The sequence below is a fragment of the Pongo pygmaeus genome, chromosome 7 (genome assembly GCF_028885625.2).
Source record: "Pongo pygmaeus isolate AG05252 chromosome 7, NHGRI_mPonPyg2-v2.0_pri, whole genome shotgun sequence".
In the NCBI taxonomy this organism is placed as follows: domain Eukaryota; kingdom Metazoa; phylum Chordata; class Mammalia; order Primates; family Hominidae; genus Pongo; species Pongo pygmaeus.
In genome coordinates this window covers 100,156,505-100,176,041 of record NC_072380.2, presented here as the reverse complement: position 1 = coordinate 100,176,041, position 19,537 = coordinate 100,156,505, and the positions used below count along the sequence as shown (strand labels likewise).

The following is a 19,537-nucleotide window of genomic DNA, read 5'->3' as shown; positions in this document are numbered from 1 at the left end:
TATCCCATTATGCATCGAATACATTGCAAAAATCTAGCAGACATCACAAATGAATTTCAATCTGCATTTCCTTTACCTTCCATCCACTAAATTTTGTGCATTAGCTGCAGATAACTTAGATTTCATTGGAAATGTCCTGAGCTTTCCTTTGTACCTACTCCATGATTTTCCCCCTATGAAACGCTCCTTTTCATAATCTCTGCCAATGAATATACTAGTCGTTCTTCATGACGCAGATCGACTGCCAGCTTTCCATATGTGTCCCTCAATTCCTTCAGGTGGAGTTAATTATCTCCTCTTCTAAGATTACAAAATTATATTATTTTACTAAAAAAATCTTCTGATGTGCATTTGTCTATTTCCGTGGTGTTGATTTCCACTGTTGCTTAATTGGTGATAGCCATTATGAACCGAAAAGTAAAAAGCAAACATATAACCACAATAAAAAGTACACTTAATGTGTGCACATTTTAATTATCAAAGAAGAAATTTCCATCGGTAAACGAATACACCTTTCGGCAGGACAGCAAATAAATTTTTTTTCTTTAACAGGACTAGCCTAAGGACTCTGCTAAAATCAAAGCCTTTCCTTTCTGCTCTCCCTATTTGAACTCCTTCCTGAATGCCCCTGTATGTAAAAAGAAGACATAGCAGCTGCCTAAAGTATAGATATTTTTTTGTAAAATGGTGGCATTTTATATATCTGTATCTTTTACTTCACCCATAATTATAGATAATTGTAACATATACTTTGCTTCACCCATCCTAATATCTTTTATACCGAGTAGGCACTCAATAGTTTTGAGCTGGCTTTCTAGTTGATAGAATATTTTATAAATTAGCCTTTTGTGTATTCAGAAATGTTGGAAATGACAAAAGACTGGTTGATTTTGGAATACCATGGTGATATACAATGTGTACATTCTATTCTAAAGATATTACTTCAGTATTCAGCATGCAAACATTTGATAATTTTCCATTATATTGTTATTACAAATTTAATCTTGTTATTAATTCCTGGAAGAGAGCTTCTAATTCCATATTGATTATAAATATTAAAAAAGTGAAAATTACAATGAAAGGAATTCCAAGTTATACACGATACATCTTTAGCTCTTTACACTGTTCTTGTAAAACAAGATATATTATTTATATTTATCATCCAAGATATGCAGTTGACCATTTTTAATCTAATGTTCAGTGATTTAATAATAGTGGCAATTTCTGGTTATAGAAATAATTTTTGTTAGCATTAGTGGATTGATTTAATATTTCAAGGACTTATTAGGACAGATCTAAATGCTAGATCATGCAACCTTAAGGATGATCTAGTTAAGGGCTTCTTTTTTTTTTTTTTTTTGAGATGGAGTCTCGCTCTGTCGCCCAGGCTGGAGTGCAGTGGCATGATCTCGGCTCACTGCAAGCTCTGCCTCCCGTGTTCACGCCATTCTCCTGCCTCAGCCTACTGAGTAGCTGGGACTGCAGGTGCCAGCCACCACGGGTTCTTAGTACTAGGATTCTAGATTTAGAGATGCTGATGAACCCTCTCAATTTACATGCAAAATGTTTGTATTTGTTGTTCCTTCCTCCACCTGTAGAGCTTTTTGTATATTCTCATATAGTTTTATAATCACCTAAGGTGTCAATAACCACTGAAGTCATCTCTCTAAATTTACAAATCAGTCCCAGAGAGATCAAAAGACACATATATGTCATTGCCTCACTGTAACCAGAACCCAGGTATTCTAATTCCATGCACAGTGACTTTCCTGAACATGATGTTAACTGGTGCCATACTGTGAATTCGTAACACATCCATATATTCTTCCTTAACCTGAAAGAGAAACAGAGGAAGATGATACATTTAATGATAACAGTAAAAATGAAGCTTACTGCTAATTTTGTTTGTCCTTCAATTCCTAAATTAATTCTGGGAGCAGAATGTAACACTAAACATATAGTCACAACATGACCTATACTCAGCATTCTTTATTTCTGTTTATTTTTTTCATCTTAAAATATTTTTTTGAAGTGAGTAGAAGCTCTACATTTTGTGAGAAGTCTCCGAAATACTGAGGGAAATGAGTCTGTCCCAAACACCCTTGATAAAGTAAGCAAGCATCTGAATTATTTTTCTGTTTAGGGAAAAGATAAATTATTATAGTTTTGACTTAAAAAATTCAGCATTTATTTTATTGATATACTTTCTGACACTGAATTTTTTAACAATACAACAAGCAAAAATCCCCACACATACAACAAAACCAAAACAAGGAAATAAGTAAACCAAAAGTGATATGGCAAATATTAACAACTTATTTTCTCAGAAACTTGCTTATTTTTATGGATAAAAGGAGAAACCTTTGGTGTCAATGATTGATACACAGTAATGTACAAAATACACTATTTATTTTATCAATTAAAATACTAAGCCAACACCTGCTACTTCATCCTATCAGTATTACAGTAAACTACAATTAGCTTTAGTTTGGAAATCCAATTTCCTCTAAAGGCCTATTTATTGTCCTTTTGGTAATTTTTGTCTCACACAAATTTATTAGTATAAACATACATTTTAAGAAGTAGTACATTTTAAATCATATTCAACAGTGATCTTTTCTGCATACAGATACCATCTGAGTTACTGATCAGTTGATTAATTTTCATTTGTATCCTTTCCAAAACAAGAATTAAGGTAGCAGTGCCTAAGTTGTTTCTCTAGGAAGGGGTTATAGTTTGTTTTGTACCTGGCAATAAATTGTAAATTTTCTGACTAGAGCCAAGTACCTATCTATGTCCCCAAAACATATATATAGTTTCTCTTTACCTGTCTACTTTTCTTCCCTTTTTCACTCCCTTCCTCTCTATCTGTGCCAAGTTAACTAGGTTACTCAAAGACTGAAATATTTGTTTAGCAAAATACTGTAGCCTAAATTGTTTTTAGAAGTCTGTATACATTCCCTCAAGTCCATCCCTAAGACTTAGATTGTCTCAACTGTGTCAAGATCTCTAAAAAGCCTGAGATTTTACCCTAATTGCAAGCTACCAATTTAGCCTGCCACAGTTTCATAGATGTTGACAGGAGATACAAGACTCTTGGAACAGAGACAAAAGACTTTATTGCTCACAGCAGAGCAGACACCATAAACTTCATGTTTGCATTGGTTCCCCTTGGCACCCATGCCCTGTAGGGACAACATGAAGGAGGGCCAGGAGGATGCTGTGCATTGCAAGTGGGTTTGTGTCACAGCTGAGGAAACTCCAGGTTAGGAAACCCCATTCTTTTAAAACGGATGCTAGCTAACTTACATAACCTTTGCCACAAAAGAAAACATATCTTTATTATTTTGGATAGCTACCAAGTGTTCCCTGTTCCCCAGAGAGAGACCTTATCTCTAACTAATTGTTGTTTCCTATACAAATGTCTTTGAAAAGATAGTCCAGAACAAAAGGGTGGCAAGACGTGCAGCAATGAGAGGGAACTTTGTAGAGTTGTCACCCATCAAATAATGTTAAACTTGATCCTTACTTACTGTGGTAAAGTAAGTGGTAAACTTGATCCTTACTTACTGTGGTAAAAAGTGGTAAAATTGATCCTTTATCCTTTCAATGATAAAGAGTGCATAAAGAGTTACTAAGAGTATATGTAGAGGAAAGAATTTTTGTCCTCTGCTATATGATTACATGCTATTTTCATCTTACGCAAAAAATTGATACACAGAAGATAATCTAAAGTTGCTATGATACAACTGACAATGATGAAATAGATGAAATAGTAAGGCCCATGGAGGAACAAGAACTCTCAGATACTGCTGGTGTTAGTATAGTTTGGCATAATTTTTAACAGGTGAATTTGTTTTATGTATCAGAAGTCTTAAAATGTGTGTGACACATACTCTAGATACTTTCCCAAAGACATCAGTACAGAAATGGACAAAGACAGAAATAGTTATTAGCTGTGTTTTTCTAAAAATAAGGAAATAGAAACTACCTACTTCGTGAATACAAAAGAAATTATTTAAGAAAATTATAGTTTACTCATGCAACGGGCAACCATATATAAAATGAAACCTATGTTATGGAAGAGTTCCTTATACCATTGTAAAATAGTCACAGTATAGGGCTGGAGGCTACAAAACAATGTACACCATAAAACAATGTTTTTAAAAAGGAAGTACTTAACTATGTGCATGTGAGTATATAAATATAGAATTACTGAACAACTGTATACAAAAATGTTTATGTTAATGGTGAGATTACTATTTATCTTTTAATAAATTTACTTAAACTTTTCTACTTTTCTGTTTTTAATATTATTTTTCTAATAATTGTGCATGTGCTACTTTATGATTAGAATATATGTGTTTTTTAACTTTTAATGCAGATTCTTTGATGTGAAGTAGAACATTATTCTATGACATAAAGTATATAAAACTGTTAATTTATCCTGGATTTTGAAGTGACAAGTTATAATAAGGACAAAAGAAGTCAGACACTGCCTTTAGGTCCACTGAAACCACCTTTGCCATCAAACTGGTGTTAAAAAACTAAGTTAAGAGTAAACATAAAAATGAAAATATATTAAGTATTTCACAAATAAAATTTTCTTTATCAGGAGCATAATTGATATACCTCTGATCAAAACTGTTGATTGACATATCAAAACGTCTGGTATTTCAGACGCCAATATTAAGAAAAAGTTTAGTAACAATTATATATAGTTTTGATTTTCATATTGAAATAAAGAATATTTATAACTTTATGAGAGTATTTTGGGAAAGTGATTGTAAATGGCTGATTGGAACCTTCTACATCAGCTCATTTAGAATCAAATCACAAAAATTATAAAATCAAACAGTTTATATTTTAAACTAAAAAATACAAATTTTATGTTACCAACAAGTCATGTTTACTTTTGCAAAATTAACTAAAAATTAAAATAGTGTTCACCATTTTTAAAATGAGCTATTTTAAAATTTCTCATACACTACAAATTTTACATATTAATTAAAACATATAATTTAAATAGAATATTAATTAAAATGCTTTTTTAACCTTAGATCACACTTGTCAAATGCCATACAAAAATGACTAAATTATTTAAATTCCTTATATGTTCAAAAATTGTATATGACTCAACAGGAAAGACCTTAGCATGCATACAAGACTGAAAGAAGTACTATTTTTTTAAGTTTATTTATTTGTTTATCTGAGATGGAGTCTCACTCTGTCGCCCAGGATGGAGCACAGTGGTGTGATCTCGGCTCACTGCAACCTCCACCTCCTGGGTTCAAGCAATTTTTGTGCCTCAGCCTCCTGAGTAGCTGGGACTACAAGTGTGTGCCACCATGCCTGGCTAATTTTTATATTTGTAGTAGAGAGGGGTTTTTGCCATGTTGGCCAGGCTGGTCTTGAACTCCTGACCTCAGGTGATCCACCTGCCTCAGCCTCCCCAAACTGCTGGTATTACAGACGTGAGTCACTGCACCCCAGGCATGTATGTTTGGATCATAGTAATCAAATATGAATATTTTTAAACAAAATCACGTTTCAACATAAAAACTTCTAAACTACTAAATCTCTTTAACTCTTATAAAATTCATTGTTTCATATATAGGCCAGGTGTCTTTGCCCTCCAGATGTGCACTCCACCTTTCTTTCTGTACTTTCTGCCCCAGAACGTGTCCTCTGTGGACAACATCCCAACTGCACAATTCAATGATGTTAGTGATGTTGTTAGGCTACGGTGGGAGTATTTACTCCATGAGAATCTTAACAGGCACTAAATCAGTTTTTTTCTTCTTCCTCCCCTAAGAGCCAGTGGTTTAAACATTCACCAGCATGAGGCCCTAATTCACACTATAATAAATATCTACTAATTTCATAAATTATCTAATAGTTTACATTGAGAATAACCATTGAAAATGTGTGTGTGTGTGTGTGTGCGTGTGTGTGAATGTGTATAAAATTACAAGGGAGTCATGGGAATTGCCTGCTAATGAGAAACCCCACCACCTTCTTATAGGTAGAGGGAAAAAGGTCTGGGTAGAGGGAAAAAGTTTAGGATGAAGTACAATGAAATGGGAGAATTCCCTAACAAATAAAACAACTGACTATTATTTGGCAAAGTATATTCACCTGAGTGAACTATAGGGACAATTGAGATACTGTTAAATGAAAGGGATTCCCCTTAATTTTTAACACAGAAACTATAATATGGTCTTCATATTGGTCTTATTTCTTCATCAACGTTTACTAAATCAAATCTAGTTTTTTTTCTCCTCTCAGAAATAGTTAGAAACAGCAGTATTATGGTATCAATCACTTACAGGACTACGTACAATTATTAAGCTGTTGGAAAGAACAGGAAAACAAATTTTAATCAGAACTCATACTGTTAATGCTTACAAGCCAAAACATGTATATCTAGAACAAAAGGGTAGATGATCCCTTGTTTTACCATAATAACACTGAAGCATTTAAAAATATTAATATTCCTGAACATATGACATACAGTAATCTCAAGGTCTCTTGAAGTTATAATAATGTGCTTATCAAGGAAAGAAATAACTCCAGTGAAATACTTTCCTCCTGGTAGAAAATGCTGTAGTGAAGATATACCACAAACAGATGGTGCAGAGGATGTGAGATGGCTTGATGATGGGAGGATAATATCACTAAACCAGAATAAATTTGTGCTTGAGCCTGAGGATGGAATTGCTCAGAGAAATAGATAAGAAGACAACAGTTTGGAGTTGGGATTACAGAGATAACTGCTTAATATCCAAATTATGTTTCTCAAAATATCAGAAGAGGTTGAGGATGCAACTGAGTTGTAAAATATATCAAAGAATGGGAGTGAAATTTTTATTGCAATGATAATGCAAGGGCAGCTGAAGGAACTTTGTAGAGCCATGCGGGCCTGCAAAGTTTAAATAAATGCACATCTATGAATTCCACCAAGCACTCCACAGTCTCTGCAAGCCAGGATTGCTTAGCATATGGCATGTGGGCATGCAGACCCTTTTATATGTGTAGATCTATATGCAAAAATGAGGAGGAATGTGGAATTAAAATGTGATAATTGTCCTTTTGTGCTTGTTCTTTTGGGAGTGCCTGTGTGTGTTGAGGAGTGATGTGGGAGAGAAAGGAAGTGAGGAGAAGGCAGGAGGTCTGGTTCATCCTACTCATCTATTTGTTGACTCCAATAATGTAGAATGAGATATTTTTGTGTGTTGATCTTTCCCTTACTCAAGTATGAGGCTAATGAAAAGCAAATAATGGTCAGTTGTGCACATGCTTGTACAACGCAACACCAGCAGAGTTTTAGATGGGTTAAGTGTGGGAGATGAACATTTTTGCATCATTTGGCATACAATTGAATTTTCTGAACTACACATGTAGCGAGGGGGGATTTGAAATTTATTTCAGGAAGAATCAGCAATTGAACACAACTTAAAATATTTTTTATTTAAATTATTTTTGAACTCAAATCATTGAGCAGTGTCATTTAATTTAAAAACATGAGGCTATTACGACCCCACTTATATTATTTATTCACCTGCTGACAGCTCTGTCTTAAATAATTATGATTCTATTCATCAAAATGCCTGATTTTGTAAAAAGTCAACCCCTTGATGGACATCAATCTGTTTCATAACTCTTCAGTGCATTTTTGATGAGAAAGGATGCTGTTAAGTTAGTAATGAAAAAATTAGTGGAAAAAAATTCAAGAGGCAGAGTCTGAGAAAATGAATCATGAAAACAATCTGTTTTTTTAAAAATACAAGATAATTTAAAAAGCCTAAAGAATGGTGAGCAGTGCTTTGCAAAAGTGTTAATTGAGTACAGTAAATATTATGTGTAAGGCACAGAGCAGTTGATGGTGGGAGTGTCAGGAACATTTTTTAAATAATATTTTTATTGAAGTACAGCTTACATATAAAAAGTGCTCAAATAATAATTATACAGCTTGGTGAATTTTTGAAAATTGAAGAAACCTACATAACTAGCACTTGGATCAAGAAATAAAATATTTCTAAACCTCTAAACTTCCACCTTATGCACTACTCTGTCACTACATTCACTCTCAGGGTAGCCTGTATCCTGAGTTATGACAATGTAGGTTAGTTTTGCCTGAAATATATTCTTTTTTAAAAAATAGTTTTGCCTGAAATATGTTCTGTTTTTAAAAAATCTCTCTTTACATTCCATCTCTCTCCTCCCTCTCGTCTTCATCACTGTAGCATTTATACAACACTTACCACTTGCCAAGAACCATGTCTACATTGTTATTTACTCCTTAAAACAACGCTAAAAAGTAGATATTATTTTTATTGTTTACCTTTTACAGATTGGAGAAATAAGTATTAAATTATTTAAATAACATGTTCAGTAGTAAAATCAGTAAAAGATAGATGAGGGATTTAAACCCAGGCTTGTCAGACAACATCATGAAAGCCTTAAGACATTACACTAAAAGATATCCTCCCTGATTTTTATTGATTTCCATGAGTATTTCTGCTTCTACAAAGCTTTAATTTCCTTGGACAGATATTTCTCAACTAATTTTATAAGCAAGACACAAAAGTTAAAATATTGATCGTCACAGCATCTGCCCTCAAAGAAAACCCCATAAATATATAAATTTTATCACAGAGTGTATGTTTGGGCATATAAGGCAACATATTGTTGGAGCAAGAATCACATGAGTTTTCTGTTGAGAATCATTGCTGTGATGAGTCATGCTTTTTGCTGAGACTGTGTATATGTATACTGAGACAAAAAAGAAAGGTTGAGAACAACTGGCCTATCAGAAGAGAATAACACATTACAGTCACAGATATAAGGAGCCAACTCTGTGCCTTATGATTAAGACAACAAGTGAGTACTAAAGAATATCCAACCAAAAACTTCTGAGTTTTGACTGGTAGAAAGAGTGACACTTTTCCTCTAGATATCTGAATTTTATCTAAGCCTTATTTTAAATACAACCTATATAATATGAAATTTAATATTAAAAGCATAAATAAAAAGAAACCAGAAAAATATTTTCAGGGGAAAGGGATATTTTTTAAAAAACAGTATTTGTCAACCTTGATTATACAGAAAACAGAAATGAGGTTGAAGGCAAAGCCACTGAGTTAATACTTGAATAAAAATACAATATCTTGTATCTTTCCTAGACTAAATTATGAAGGCTTTTAAAAGTCTGGTGCTTTGTCAGAGATATAGGAGGAAGAATTACTCTAAAATAAAAACGTCTCAATATTATGAAATCATTATCAATTATAGGTGAGATTTTTAAATTTAATTTGACAGGCTTACGTATGGAGTATAAGTTTTCATGTATGTGTGAGTGTGTGCACATGCAAGAGACTGTTAGGACTAGGACTTAAAAATACCTACTTTAATTGAGTTTAATATTTCTATTAAAAATACAGCCTTTTCATTTCCCTGTTTCACCAAAGCAAGCATGTTATTTTAGCAAATAGGATGTAAGATTTACTAAAGAGATTATCTGGCAAAACCAGAGTTGGGACATTTCCAAGTTCCCACATGGAATTTAATAAATCCCCAAGAGAGGTGACCTTTTCATTTGGAGTAAGCTACTTGGTTAATATGAGAAGTCAGTGCGTGAAGAATTACATCAAAAACACATGAAGCTTCATAGGTAACAATCTACTAATCCATTATGAAATGCCAGTGAATTAGTTTGTACCTTAGGTTCATTATTGTAAAAAAAAAAACAACAACTATTTTTATTTGCTTCAAAAAGGGTATGCTTTAGAGCAGAAATTGTAACACTTCATATAAAAGCATAATAATGTTTTTATAAATATGACTGCTTTTAGGTATAATATTTGCAATGTTATGTTTGCATGATATTTGCAATGTGCTGAGACTAGTGCTAAGTACTTTGCATACATTTATACTCATCTTTTTAGCTAACAATGTAGTGAGATATTATAATCCCGATTTTCAAGATGAGAAAACCAAGCAAGGCACATAGAAACTTACTTGTGTTATGTTTTACCAATACTAAATGACAGACATAGAATTCAAAATTGAGTCTCTTGATTCAAAATTAAATCTCTTTTCTTCTGGACAGGCTCAGTGGCTCATGCCTGTAATCCCAGCACTTTGGGAGGCCAAGGCAGGAGGATCACCTGAAGTCAGGAGTTCAAGACCAGCCCGGCCAACATGGTGAAACCCTGTCTCTACTAAAAATACAAAAATTAGCTGGGCGTGGTGGCAGGTGTCTGTAATCCCAGCTACTCGGGAGGCTGCAGCAGGAGAATCGCTTGAACCCGGGAGGCAGAGGTTGCAGTGAGCTGAGATGGTGCCACCGAACTTCAGTCTGGGCAACAGAGTGAGACTCCATCTGAAAAAAAAAAAAAAATTCTCTTTCTTCTAGGTCACAGTGATTCACATTTTGACCAAAAATCGAGTATAGACAATAAGAGCAATTTTAGTATACTCAAGATGAGAAAAAGAATTCTAGATTGAGTAAAATATTCAAGGGTTATTTAGTCAATATACAAAATGTGTACATTCTGGTGCATATATTTAATGCTGCCAAAATATAATTTCAATCTAACCTTTTGATATGTTCAACTCTTCATGTTGTTTTTTGGCTAAATGAAGGCAGTCACTCACACAGGATTTTATATTTATCTTATGAATTACCTTTCTCCTTTTGGGCTTTAGGTGTATGCTTATAAATTTTTATTTATGTGTTTATATGAACATACTCATTAATATAACAAAAATGCTATCCATCTGCTAGAATTATATTAAAACAAAGTACATTATGTGAGAAAGAGAACAACGAAATGTAAGTTTGGACTTAAGTTTTATTACAAAAGGACATTTCTTCAAAGACAGTTCAAACTGTATCTTGGGATAAAGGACACAGCTGAAAGCTCATATATCTACGCTGTAACAGGACAGCCCGCTTAAAGCAATTTGACGCTCATTTAGTACATTCAAATGAGTTTTTAAGATTATGAAGCCTGCCTTGTCTTGCCAAGGATAAATGAATGGCCTGCTACTCAAGCAACTGTGTTGTTTCATATAAGGCTTATCATCCCTTTTCCTAAATTATTAGCTTATAAAATTGAAGACAGTGTTTTGGCAGAAATTAAGTGAGGTTCCAGGGGTTTTTTTCCCTGCAGCCTGACTGATAATACAATTAAAACCACCTTTAATACTCAGAACACCTTATTAAAAATAAACATCATAATTAAGTAAATATCTAGATTTTAAAAGAGCTATGCTTTTCTGGTTTCAGTATTAAGTAGAAAAAATTTATAAAGGGATTCTGATGTTCCTCAATGATATTTTCAAATATTAATGACTCTGCTGTCCATAATTCTTCAGAAAATATTGTTAGTCTCCTCATACCCTATAAACATTTTATATTTGTGCTTTATACCAAGATAAGAAAAATATTCTCCTCTTATATGCCCTCTAATTGCTAGCAATCACTGACCTTTTTACTACCTCCATAGTTTCTCCATTTACAGAATGTCATATAGTTGGAAACTTACAGTATTTAGCCTTTTCAATTGGCTTCTTTCACTTGGTAATATTCATTTAACTTTTCTCCATGTCTTTTCATGGTTTCATAACTCATTTATTTTTAGTGCTGAATAATATTCCATTGCCTGGATGTACTACTGTTATTTATCCTTCCATCTACTGAAGGACATCTTGTTTGCTTCTAAGTTTTGGCAATTATGAATAAAGTTGCTGTAAACATCCGTGTGGATGTTTTTGTGTGAATACAAATTTTCAATTCCTTTGGGTAAATATGAAGGAGCATGATTGCTGGATCATATGGTGAGAATATGTTTAGTTTTCTAAGAAACTGCCAAACTGTTTTCCAAGGTGGCTGTACCATTTTATATCCTTACCAGCAATGAGTGAGAGTTTACATTACTCCATATTATCACCATTTTTTTTTTCGGCCATTCCAAAAGTTATGTGGGTGTGTCTGTTTGGTTTTTAAAAATCTCTATTTCTTCTTCAAATATTTCCACATCCAAAATCTATTTTTTGGAATGACAAAATATATAGTAAATCAAAATCAAAGGTGGTGAGGGACAAAAGACTATACACTAGGGACAGTGTACACTGCTCAGATGATGGGTGCACCAAAATTCCAGAAATCACCACTAAAGAACTTATTCATGTAACCAAATACCACCTGTTCCCCCAAAACCATTGAAATAAAAAAACAAAAAATTTACAAGAAAAAATATATTTAATGGTTAAAGCTTTTACTTCTACTTCTTGATACTCTACCTGGGGATTCTATGAATCCTAAGAATATATGGTAGTTCTCAGACATTATTAATACAAATTGTTATCATTAAAAAAAATCTCCATTTCTTCTTCAAATATTTCCACACCTAAAGTCTATTTTTTTGGAATGATGCAATATACAGTACATCAAAATCAAAGCTGTAAGAAAATGATTATAATTTTTAATCACATATTTAAGTCTAAGATAAGGGCTCTGGTGTCAAGTGGTCTCAAGCTTTTAGAGTACAGCTAACCATGCAGTTAACTATAGGCAATCAATCACAGGAGCCATAAGAGCTCTCAATAGCCAAAGCTGGAACAATTTTAGCAAATAAATAAATGAAGTATAAAATAAATATTCAAGAGGCCATACTATATAAATAAATGAATAAATTAATAAAGACACACCTATAAAAATCTCCCTTATAGAATAAGTCCTAATAATTGATGTGCATGTTCTGCTCTCAAGAAACTAAAGCATAAATCCCTACTCCTGAAGTGACAGATGTGCAAAGCTACTTCCTTTCAAAGGGTACAGTATGAAAAGAGAGGGAGATGTTTACAGCATACAGTGGAGAAACCCAAGAAACGCTACCTTATTCAGGTGACCAAAGTTAACATCAATGACAATAAGTCATGTCCATAGTCTGCACCCTTAATGGGATGGCATTTTCCTCTGTTGTCTTCCTCCAAAAACATAAAATCCCAGTGTTAGTATGGGAAAAACATCAGACAACTCTCTGTTGAGAGACATCTATAAGATATGTGACCAATATGCCTCAATGCTGTCATGTATATAAAAAGTAAGGAAAATCTAAGAAAAGGTCATGGCCAAGAGAAGCACAAGGGAACGTAATTAATATTATATCATGGATGGGATCGTTGAACAGGAACAGGCCACTGGATAAAAACTAAGGAAATATGAAGAAAATATGGACTTCAGTTAATAAAGTATCAATATTGGTTTATTAGTGCAATGAATTTATCATTCTAGTGTAAAATGCTAATAATATGGAAACTGGGTGCAGAGTATGTGGGAAGGCTCTATACTATCTTTGTAATTTCCCTGTAAATCTAAGACTGTTCAAGAATTTTTAAAGGGGTTAGTTAAAAAATTAAATTGCCTAGACACTCACATGCAAAGGTAAAAATTATTATACTGGATAAAAACTTACTAGCAATATATTGTTTATATGAACCCATTTACATAATAGAACAAATTTAAGTTGAAAGTAAAAGGTGAGAATAGGTACAGCAAACACTATCAACCGAAATCTTGGTTGCATATATAAATATTAGACAAGAAGGGTTTAAGGATAAGGATACTTTAATATCAGAGAACACAGATTTAAAAAAATAAAAGTTGGGCCGGGCGTGGTGGCTCAAGCATGTAATCCCAGCACTTTGGGAAGCCGAGGCGGGTGGATCACCAGATCAGGAGATTGAGACCATTCTGGCTAAGATGGTGAAACCCCATCTCTACCAAAAATACAAAAAAATTAGCCGGGCATGGTGGCGGCGCCTGTAGTCCCAGCTACTTGGGAGGCTGAGGCAGGAGAATGGCCTGAACCCGGGAGATGGAGCTTGCAGCAAGCTGAGATCGAGCCATTGCACTCCAGCCTGGGTGACGAGCGAGACTCCGTCTCAAAAAATAAATAAAATAAAATAAAATAAAATAAAATAAAATAAATAAAATAAAATATAAAATAAAATAAATAAAATAAATGTTGGTCAGGCGCAGTGGCTCACGCCTGTAATCCCAGCACTTTGGGAGGCCAAGGCAGGCGGATCACAAGGTCAGGATATCGAGACCATCCTGGCTAACATGGTGAAACTCCGTCCCTACTAAAAATACAAAAAATTAGCCAGGCGCGGTGGCAGGCGCCTGTAGTCTCAGCTACTCGGGAGGCTGAGGCAAGAGAATGGCGTGAACCCGGGAGGCAGAGCTTGCAGTGAGTTGAGATCACGCCACTGCAGTCCAGCCTGGGCGATGGAGCGTGACTCCATCTCACAAAAATAAAATAAATCAATAAATAAAAAGTTAAAAAGGAATATTTTATAATAATAATGGCAATCTTTCAACAGGAAGACAAAAACAATTATAAATTATTTATTTCTAAAATGTAAACTGACCAACAAGAATTGGCAAGGATATATATGCATTTTTGACAAGAGTGTATGTAATTGGTTTGTCAATATCTACTTAAGCATATTTTGACAAGCGTGTAATTGGTCTGTCAATATCTACTTAAGCTATCTATGTCTACCTAATAACCCTCCAATTTCACTTTTTTTTTTTTTTTTGAGATGGAGTCTCCCTTTGTCGCCCAGGCTGAAGTGCAGCGGCACTATCTCGGCTCACTGCAACCTTCGCCTCCTGCGTTCAAGTGATTCTTCTGCTTTAGCCTCCCGAGTAGCTGGGACTACAGGCGTGCGCCACCATGCCCGGCTCATTTTTGTGTTTTTGGTAGAGACGGGGTTTCACCATATTGGCCAGGCTGGTCTCGAACTCCCGACCTCGTAATATGCCCACCTTGGCCTCCCAAAGTGCTGGGCCAATTTCACTTCTTAGTAAATAAGAGAAATGTATGCATACAGCTATTATGACATGTGTAAGAGGGGCCGGAAAAGACTCTCTAAACAGGAATAGAAATGAATAAAAGCAGCTGTCTGAGTAGGGGAAAACTCGAGAGAAGCAGCGGAACTCTTGTTTCAGATCACGCGATTCTAACGAGAGTTATGTCAGGGCACCTCAGAGCATTCAGGATTTGGGCCAAGGCGACGAAGAATCTCGTCCGGGTCGACCTCATATGCACAGGCGCAGGCGCAGGCGCAGGCGCAGCGGGAAGTTCTTCCGTGCCAAGTCGTGCTTGTAAAGAAGCGGTACTTCCTCTTACTCCCGGGACAGAACTTCCCCTCAGGAGGGAGAACATCCACCCAACGAAATGGAGAGCAAAAGACCGCGACTGCTCGAGGAAGCAGACAAGCAGAAAAAGACAGTCAGAGTGGGACTCAATGCACCTTCCATGCTACGAAAGAACCAGCTAGGTTTCCTCAGATTCACCAACTATTGCCGTTTAGCTCGTGAGCTGCGTGTAAGCTGCATGCAGAGGAAAAAGGTCCAGATTCATAGCTGGGATCCCTCCTCTTTGGCAAGCGACCGATTTAACCGCATACTGGCGAATACCAACACTGACCAGCTCTTCACAGTGAACCAAGTCGAAGCTGGAGGCTCCAAGTACGGCATCATCACCATGCGAGGCCTGACGACCCCTGAGCTCCGGGTATACCCGCACAAAAGCCTCTACGTCCCTAATCGGAAGGTGAATTCTATGTGCTGGGCCTCACTGAATCACTTGGATTCCCACCTTCTGCTGTGCTTCGTGGGACTTGCAGATACTCCAAGCTGTGCCGTGCTGCTCCCAGCGTCGCTGTTCATAGGTAGCTACCCAGGAATGCGTCGGCCTGGCATGCTCTGCAGTTTCCAGATCCCTGATGCCTGGTCCTGTGCCTGGTCCCTGAGCATCCACGCATATCACTGCTTCAGTACAGGCTTGTCTCAGCAGGTCCTGTTGACCAACGTGGTGACGGGACACCAGCAGTCATTTGGGACTAGCAGTGATGTCTTGGCCCAGCAGTTTGCAATCATGACTCCTTTGCTGTTTAATGGCTGTCGCTCTGGGGAGATCTTTGGCATTGATCTGCGCTGTGGAAATCAAGGCAGGGGGTGGAAGGCCATTTGCCTGTCCCATGATTCAGCAGTGACCTCTCTGCAAATCCTCCAAGATGGGCAATTCCTGGTGGCATCAGACATGACTGGAACGATCAAGCTGTGGGACTTGAGGGCCACTAAATGTGTAACACAGTACGAAGGTCATGTGAATAACTCCGCCTACCTGCCCCTGCATGTGAATGAGGAAGAAGGAGTCGTGGCGGCCGTGGGCCAGGACTGCTACACGAGAATCTGGAGCCTCCGTCATGGCCACCTGCTCACAACCATACCCTCCCCATACCCCGCCTCGGAGAACGACGTTCCCAGTGTGGCCTTCTCTTCTCGCCTTGGGGGCTTCCGAGGAGCACCAGGGCTGCTCATGGCTGTCCGGGAGGACCTTTATTGTTTCTCCTATGGTTAATTCTTCAGGATGCAGCCCGGAGGAACGTGGATTTGACTTAAAGAAGTAAAGAGTATCGTATTACCGTTTCTATGAGCGCATTTTAAGAGATGTTCGGTGTTTGTAGATCCCATCCATCCGGCTGCTAGGGGTAAGGTGCTGTTTTATGTAAAGATAGTTCTGTAAAGTTGTTTCAGTTAAACTGGGCTTAGAGAGCTTGAAAGTCCTTTTCATAAAAGATAACTATTTCCTTTTCTTGTTGAATACCTTAGAATAGTTATCCCCCCCCTTTTTTTTTTTAACAAAAAATACTTTTCTAAGGACTGAAGATTGGCAAAAACTAAAATAAATGAAAACTGCTTACACCAGAAGCCTTTTAGAGAAGCATGAGACTGTTTGACTAGTCCTACCTGAGTTCCAGAAATACATGCATCATCTGTACTTGAAGAGGCCAGTGGGAGAGGAGAGGAGGGGGAGGTCATTTATCTGAGTCTCTACAGAAGTTCTTAAGGCTACATTTTGGAATCATTAAACTTGGCCTTCTCAAACTCAATAGCAGATCTCTGAGATTGTCCTTTTATTATTTTCCATAGGCAATGTGAGGAAAGGTGGATCTTTTTAAATAATAGAAGTTTTAAACAGTCCTTAACGTGCTTTTGTTGAGGCATCTTCCAGAATGTAAGGTACAGCAGCTCCGGTTTCTGTTACTGTGACTTGAATGTCAGATTCAAGGGCTCAGTGTCAAAGATAATTGGCTTTGACTTTTTGTAATCTAGGAGCGGCAGTTTGTGAGATGTTTATTCAAAGTGTTAGCCTGTTTTTCTACCAACAATAAGCTAGAAAAGACAAAAAAAAAACAAAAAACAAAACAAAACAAAAAGTATAAGTTAGTGGCTACTTAATAGCCAAAGCCTGGAAATGATCTGACTTTACAATATGCTAAAATTGATAAATAATTTGTGCTATAATCATACAATTGGATAAAGCATAATATAAGGCACAATTGCTATATGAAACTGTGGATTAATCTCAACATGTTGATTGTAAATGTGGATAGAAATGAGTACAAACTGATTCAGTTCTAAAGTTCAAAAGCACTAAAAACTTACCTATGGTGATTACAGTTTGAATAGTAGGTATCTCTGTGGAAGGAAGAAAGGATATTGTTTTTTTTTCCCTTTTACTTTTAGGATATTGTTTGGGAAGTAACATGGGGAAACTTTAGAAATGCTGTTTTCTTTTTCGTGATCCTTGATACATACGTATTTTGTATGTCTATACACTTCACACTTTATATAATACCTCAAAAATAAAAATATGAAAACAGTACACTGTTGTAAGTTGGTCAGGAAAGGGAATGATTATGGCTTGGACCTGACTATGAGAAGTAAAAATAATCAGAAAAATCAGAATTGATTGCATTGGAAGATCATTCGAAGGTAGTATTAGTAAGACTTGATGATGAGAGTAATCTAGAAAGTGAAAGACAGCATAAAGATTGCAGCTTTTTTGTTAACTTTAGGACTGGTGGATGGTTGGTGTCATTTACTAAAATGGGGAGGATTTGAGGTGAAAAAATTTTAGGTGAAGAGAATAATGCTGAGTTTTAGGCAACTATTAAAACGTCCAATTCTATAGATTAGAGGTGATGTCAGGACATAAATGAGGTTAATGTAATATTACATATTGATAGAGGAATAGGTCCATAGAGAAGATACAAAAGAGTGGTTAGGTGCATAGATCTTTGAAATCAGTTAAATTAGTTTTTGATACTTGATGTGTGACAGGAGAAATTGTGTAAGCTGTACTTGTGTGACGGGAAACTGTGTAAGCTGTACTTGTTATTTCTTTGTAAAATGTCTTAGATAATAAAACTAAATCATAAAGTAGATATTGGTTTAAAGGATGTATACATTGTCCCTTTTACATTGTAAGCATTCAGTAAGAACTAGCTGCAGATGTAATTTTTTTTTAAAAAGTCCAAAAGCAGCTATGGGCAGTTGACAAAAGAAAACGTAATGACTACGTAACTTGCGAATCTGTTTATCCTCACTTGCAAATAAAATAAGTGCAAATAAAGCAATGATTATGTATTGTTTTCATTCATTATTCTAGTACAATTTTTGTTTATAGCAGCTTTATTTATAATTACCAAAAGCCAGAAACAAACAAGATGTTCCTCAAAAAGTGATGGATAAACAAACTAGTATACATACTTATATGATGGAATATTACTTAGTAATAAAAATAAATAAGCTATTAAGCTGCAAAAAGACATGGAGGAATCATGAGTACTTATGAAGAAGCCAATCTCAAATGCTATATATGTATAATTCCAACTATATGGCAGTCTGGAAAAGACAAAACTACAGAGATGGTTAAAAATATCAGTGGTTTCCCAGAGTTCAGCAGGAAGGGAAAGAGGTCAATAGGTGCAGTGCAGGCATTTTTAGGGTAGTGAAATTATTCTGCATGATACTGTAATGATGGATGACATGCAGTGTCAAAGCTCATAGAACTGTACAACACAAAGAATGAACCCTAATGTAAGTTATAGGCTTCACTTAATTATAATGATCAATATTGGTTCATCAGTTGTAATAAATGTGCTACACTAATGCAAGGTGTTAATAATAGGGCAAGTTGCAGAGTAGAGAAGTGGTATATGCTCAGTTTTTATACTGTCTATACTATCTGTTCAATTTCATGTTAACACTTGCCTAAAATAGTCTATTAATTATTATTTTTAAAAATAAGTTACGATCACAGAAACCAGAACAATGTGGAACAAGTTGTTCTTGGGTTGGATGACATGTACACTTGAAAAATCCATCAATAAGCATCACTAAGACCGACAATGTCCATGAAGAAGATAAACCTTCCCTTCAAGCTGCAAGCAGAATCAAGTTCAGGTCCTGCTAGCTAATGATGATGGTGATATAAGACTTAAAATTAAGGCATTAAGGCCTATTATTATTATTTTTTTTGAGACAGTATCTTGCTCTGTCACCCAGCCTGGAGTGCAGTGGCATGATTCAGCTCACTGCAACCTCTGCCTCCTGGTTCAAGAGATTCTCCTGCCTCAGCCTCCTGAGTAGCTGGGATTACAGGCAGGC

The 19,537-nt window shown here is 35.8% G+C and overlaps 1 protein-coding gene across 1 annotated transcript; it reads left to right on the top strand.

The window, feature by feature from the left end:
* Positions 1-15,163: 15,163 nt before the first annotated feature.
* DCAF4L2 (DDB1 and CUL4 associated factor 4 like 2) lies at positions 15,164-18,504 on the top strand. Its single transcript, XM_054498742.2, has one exon. The coding sequence runs from the start codon at positions 15,255-15,257 to the stop codon at positions 16,440-16,442; it is 1,188 nt and encodes a 395-aa protein (XP_054354717.2). The 5' UTR covers positions 15,164-15,254; the 3' UTR covers positions 16,443-18,504.
* The last annotated feature ends 1,033 nt before the right edge of the window (positions 18,505-19,537 follow it).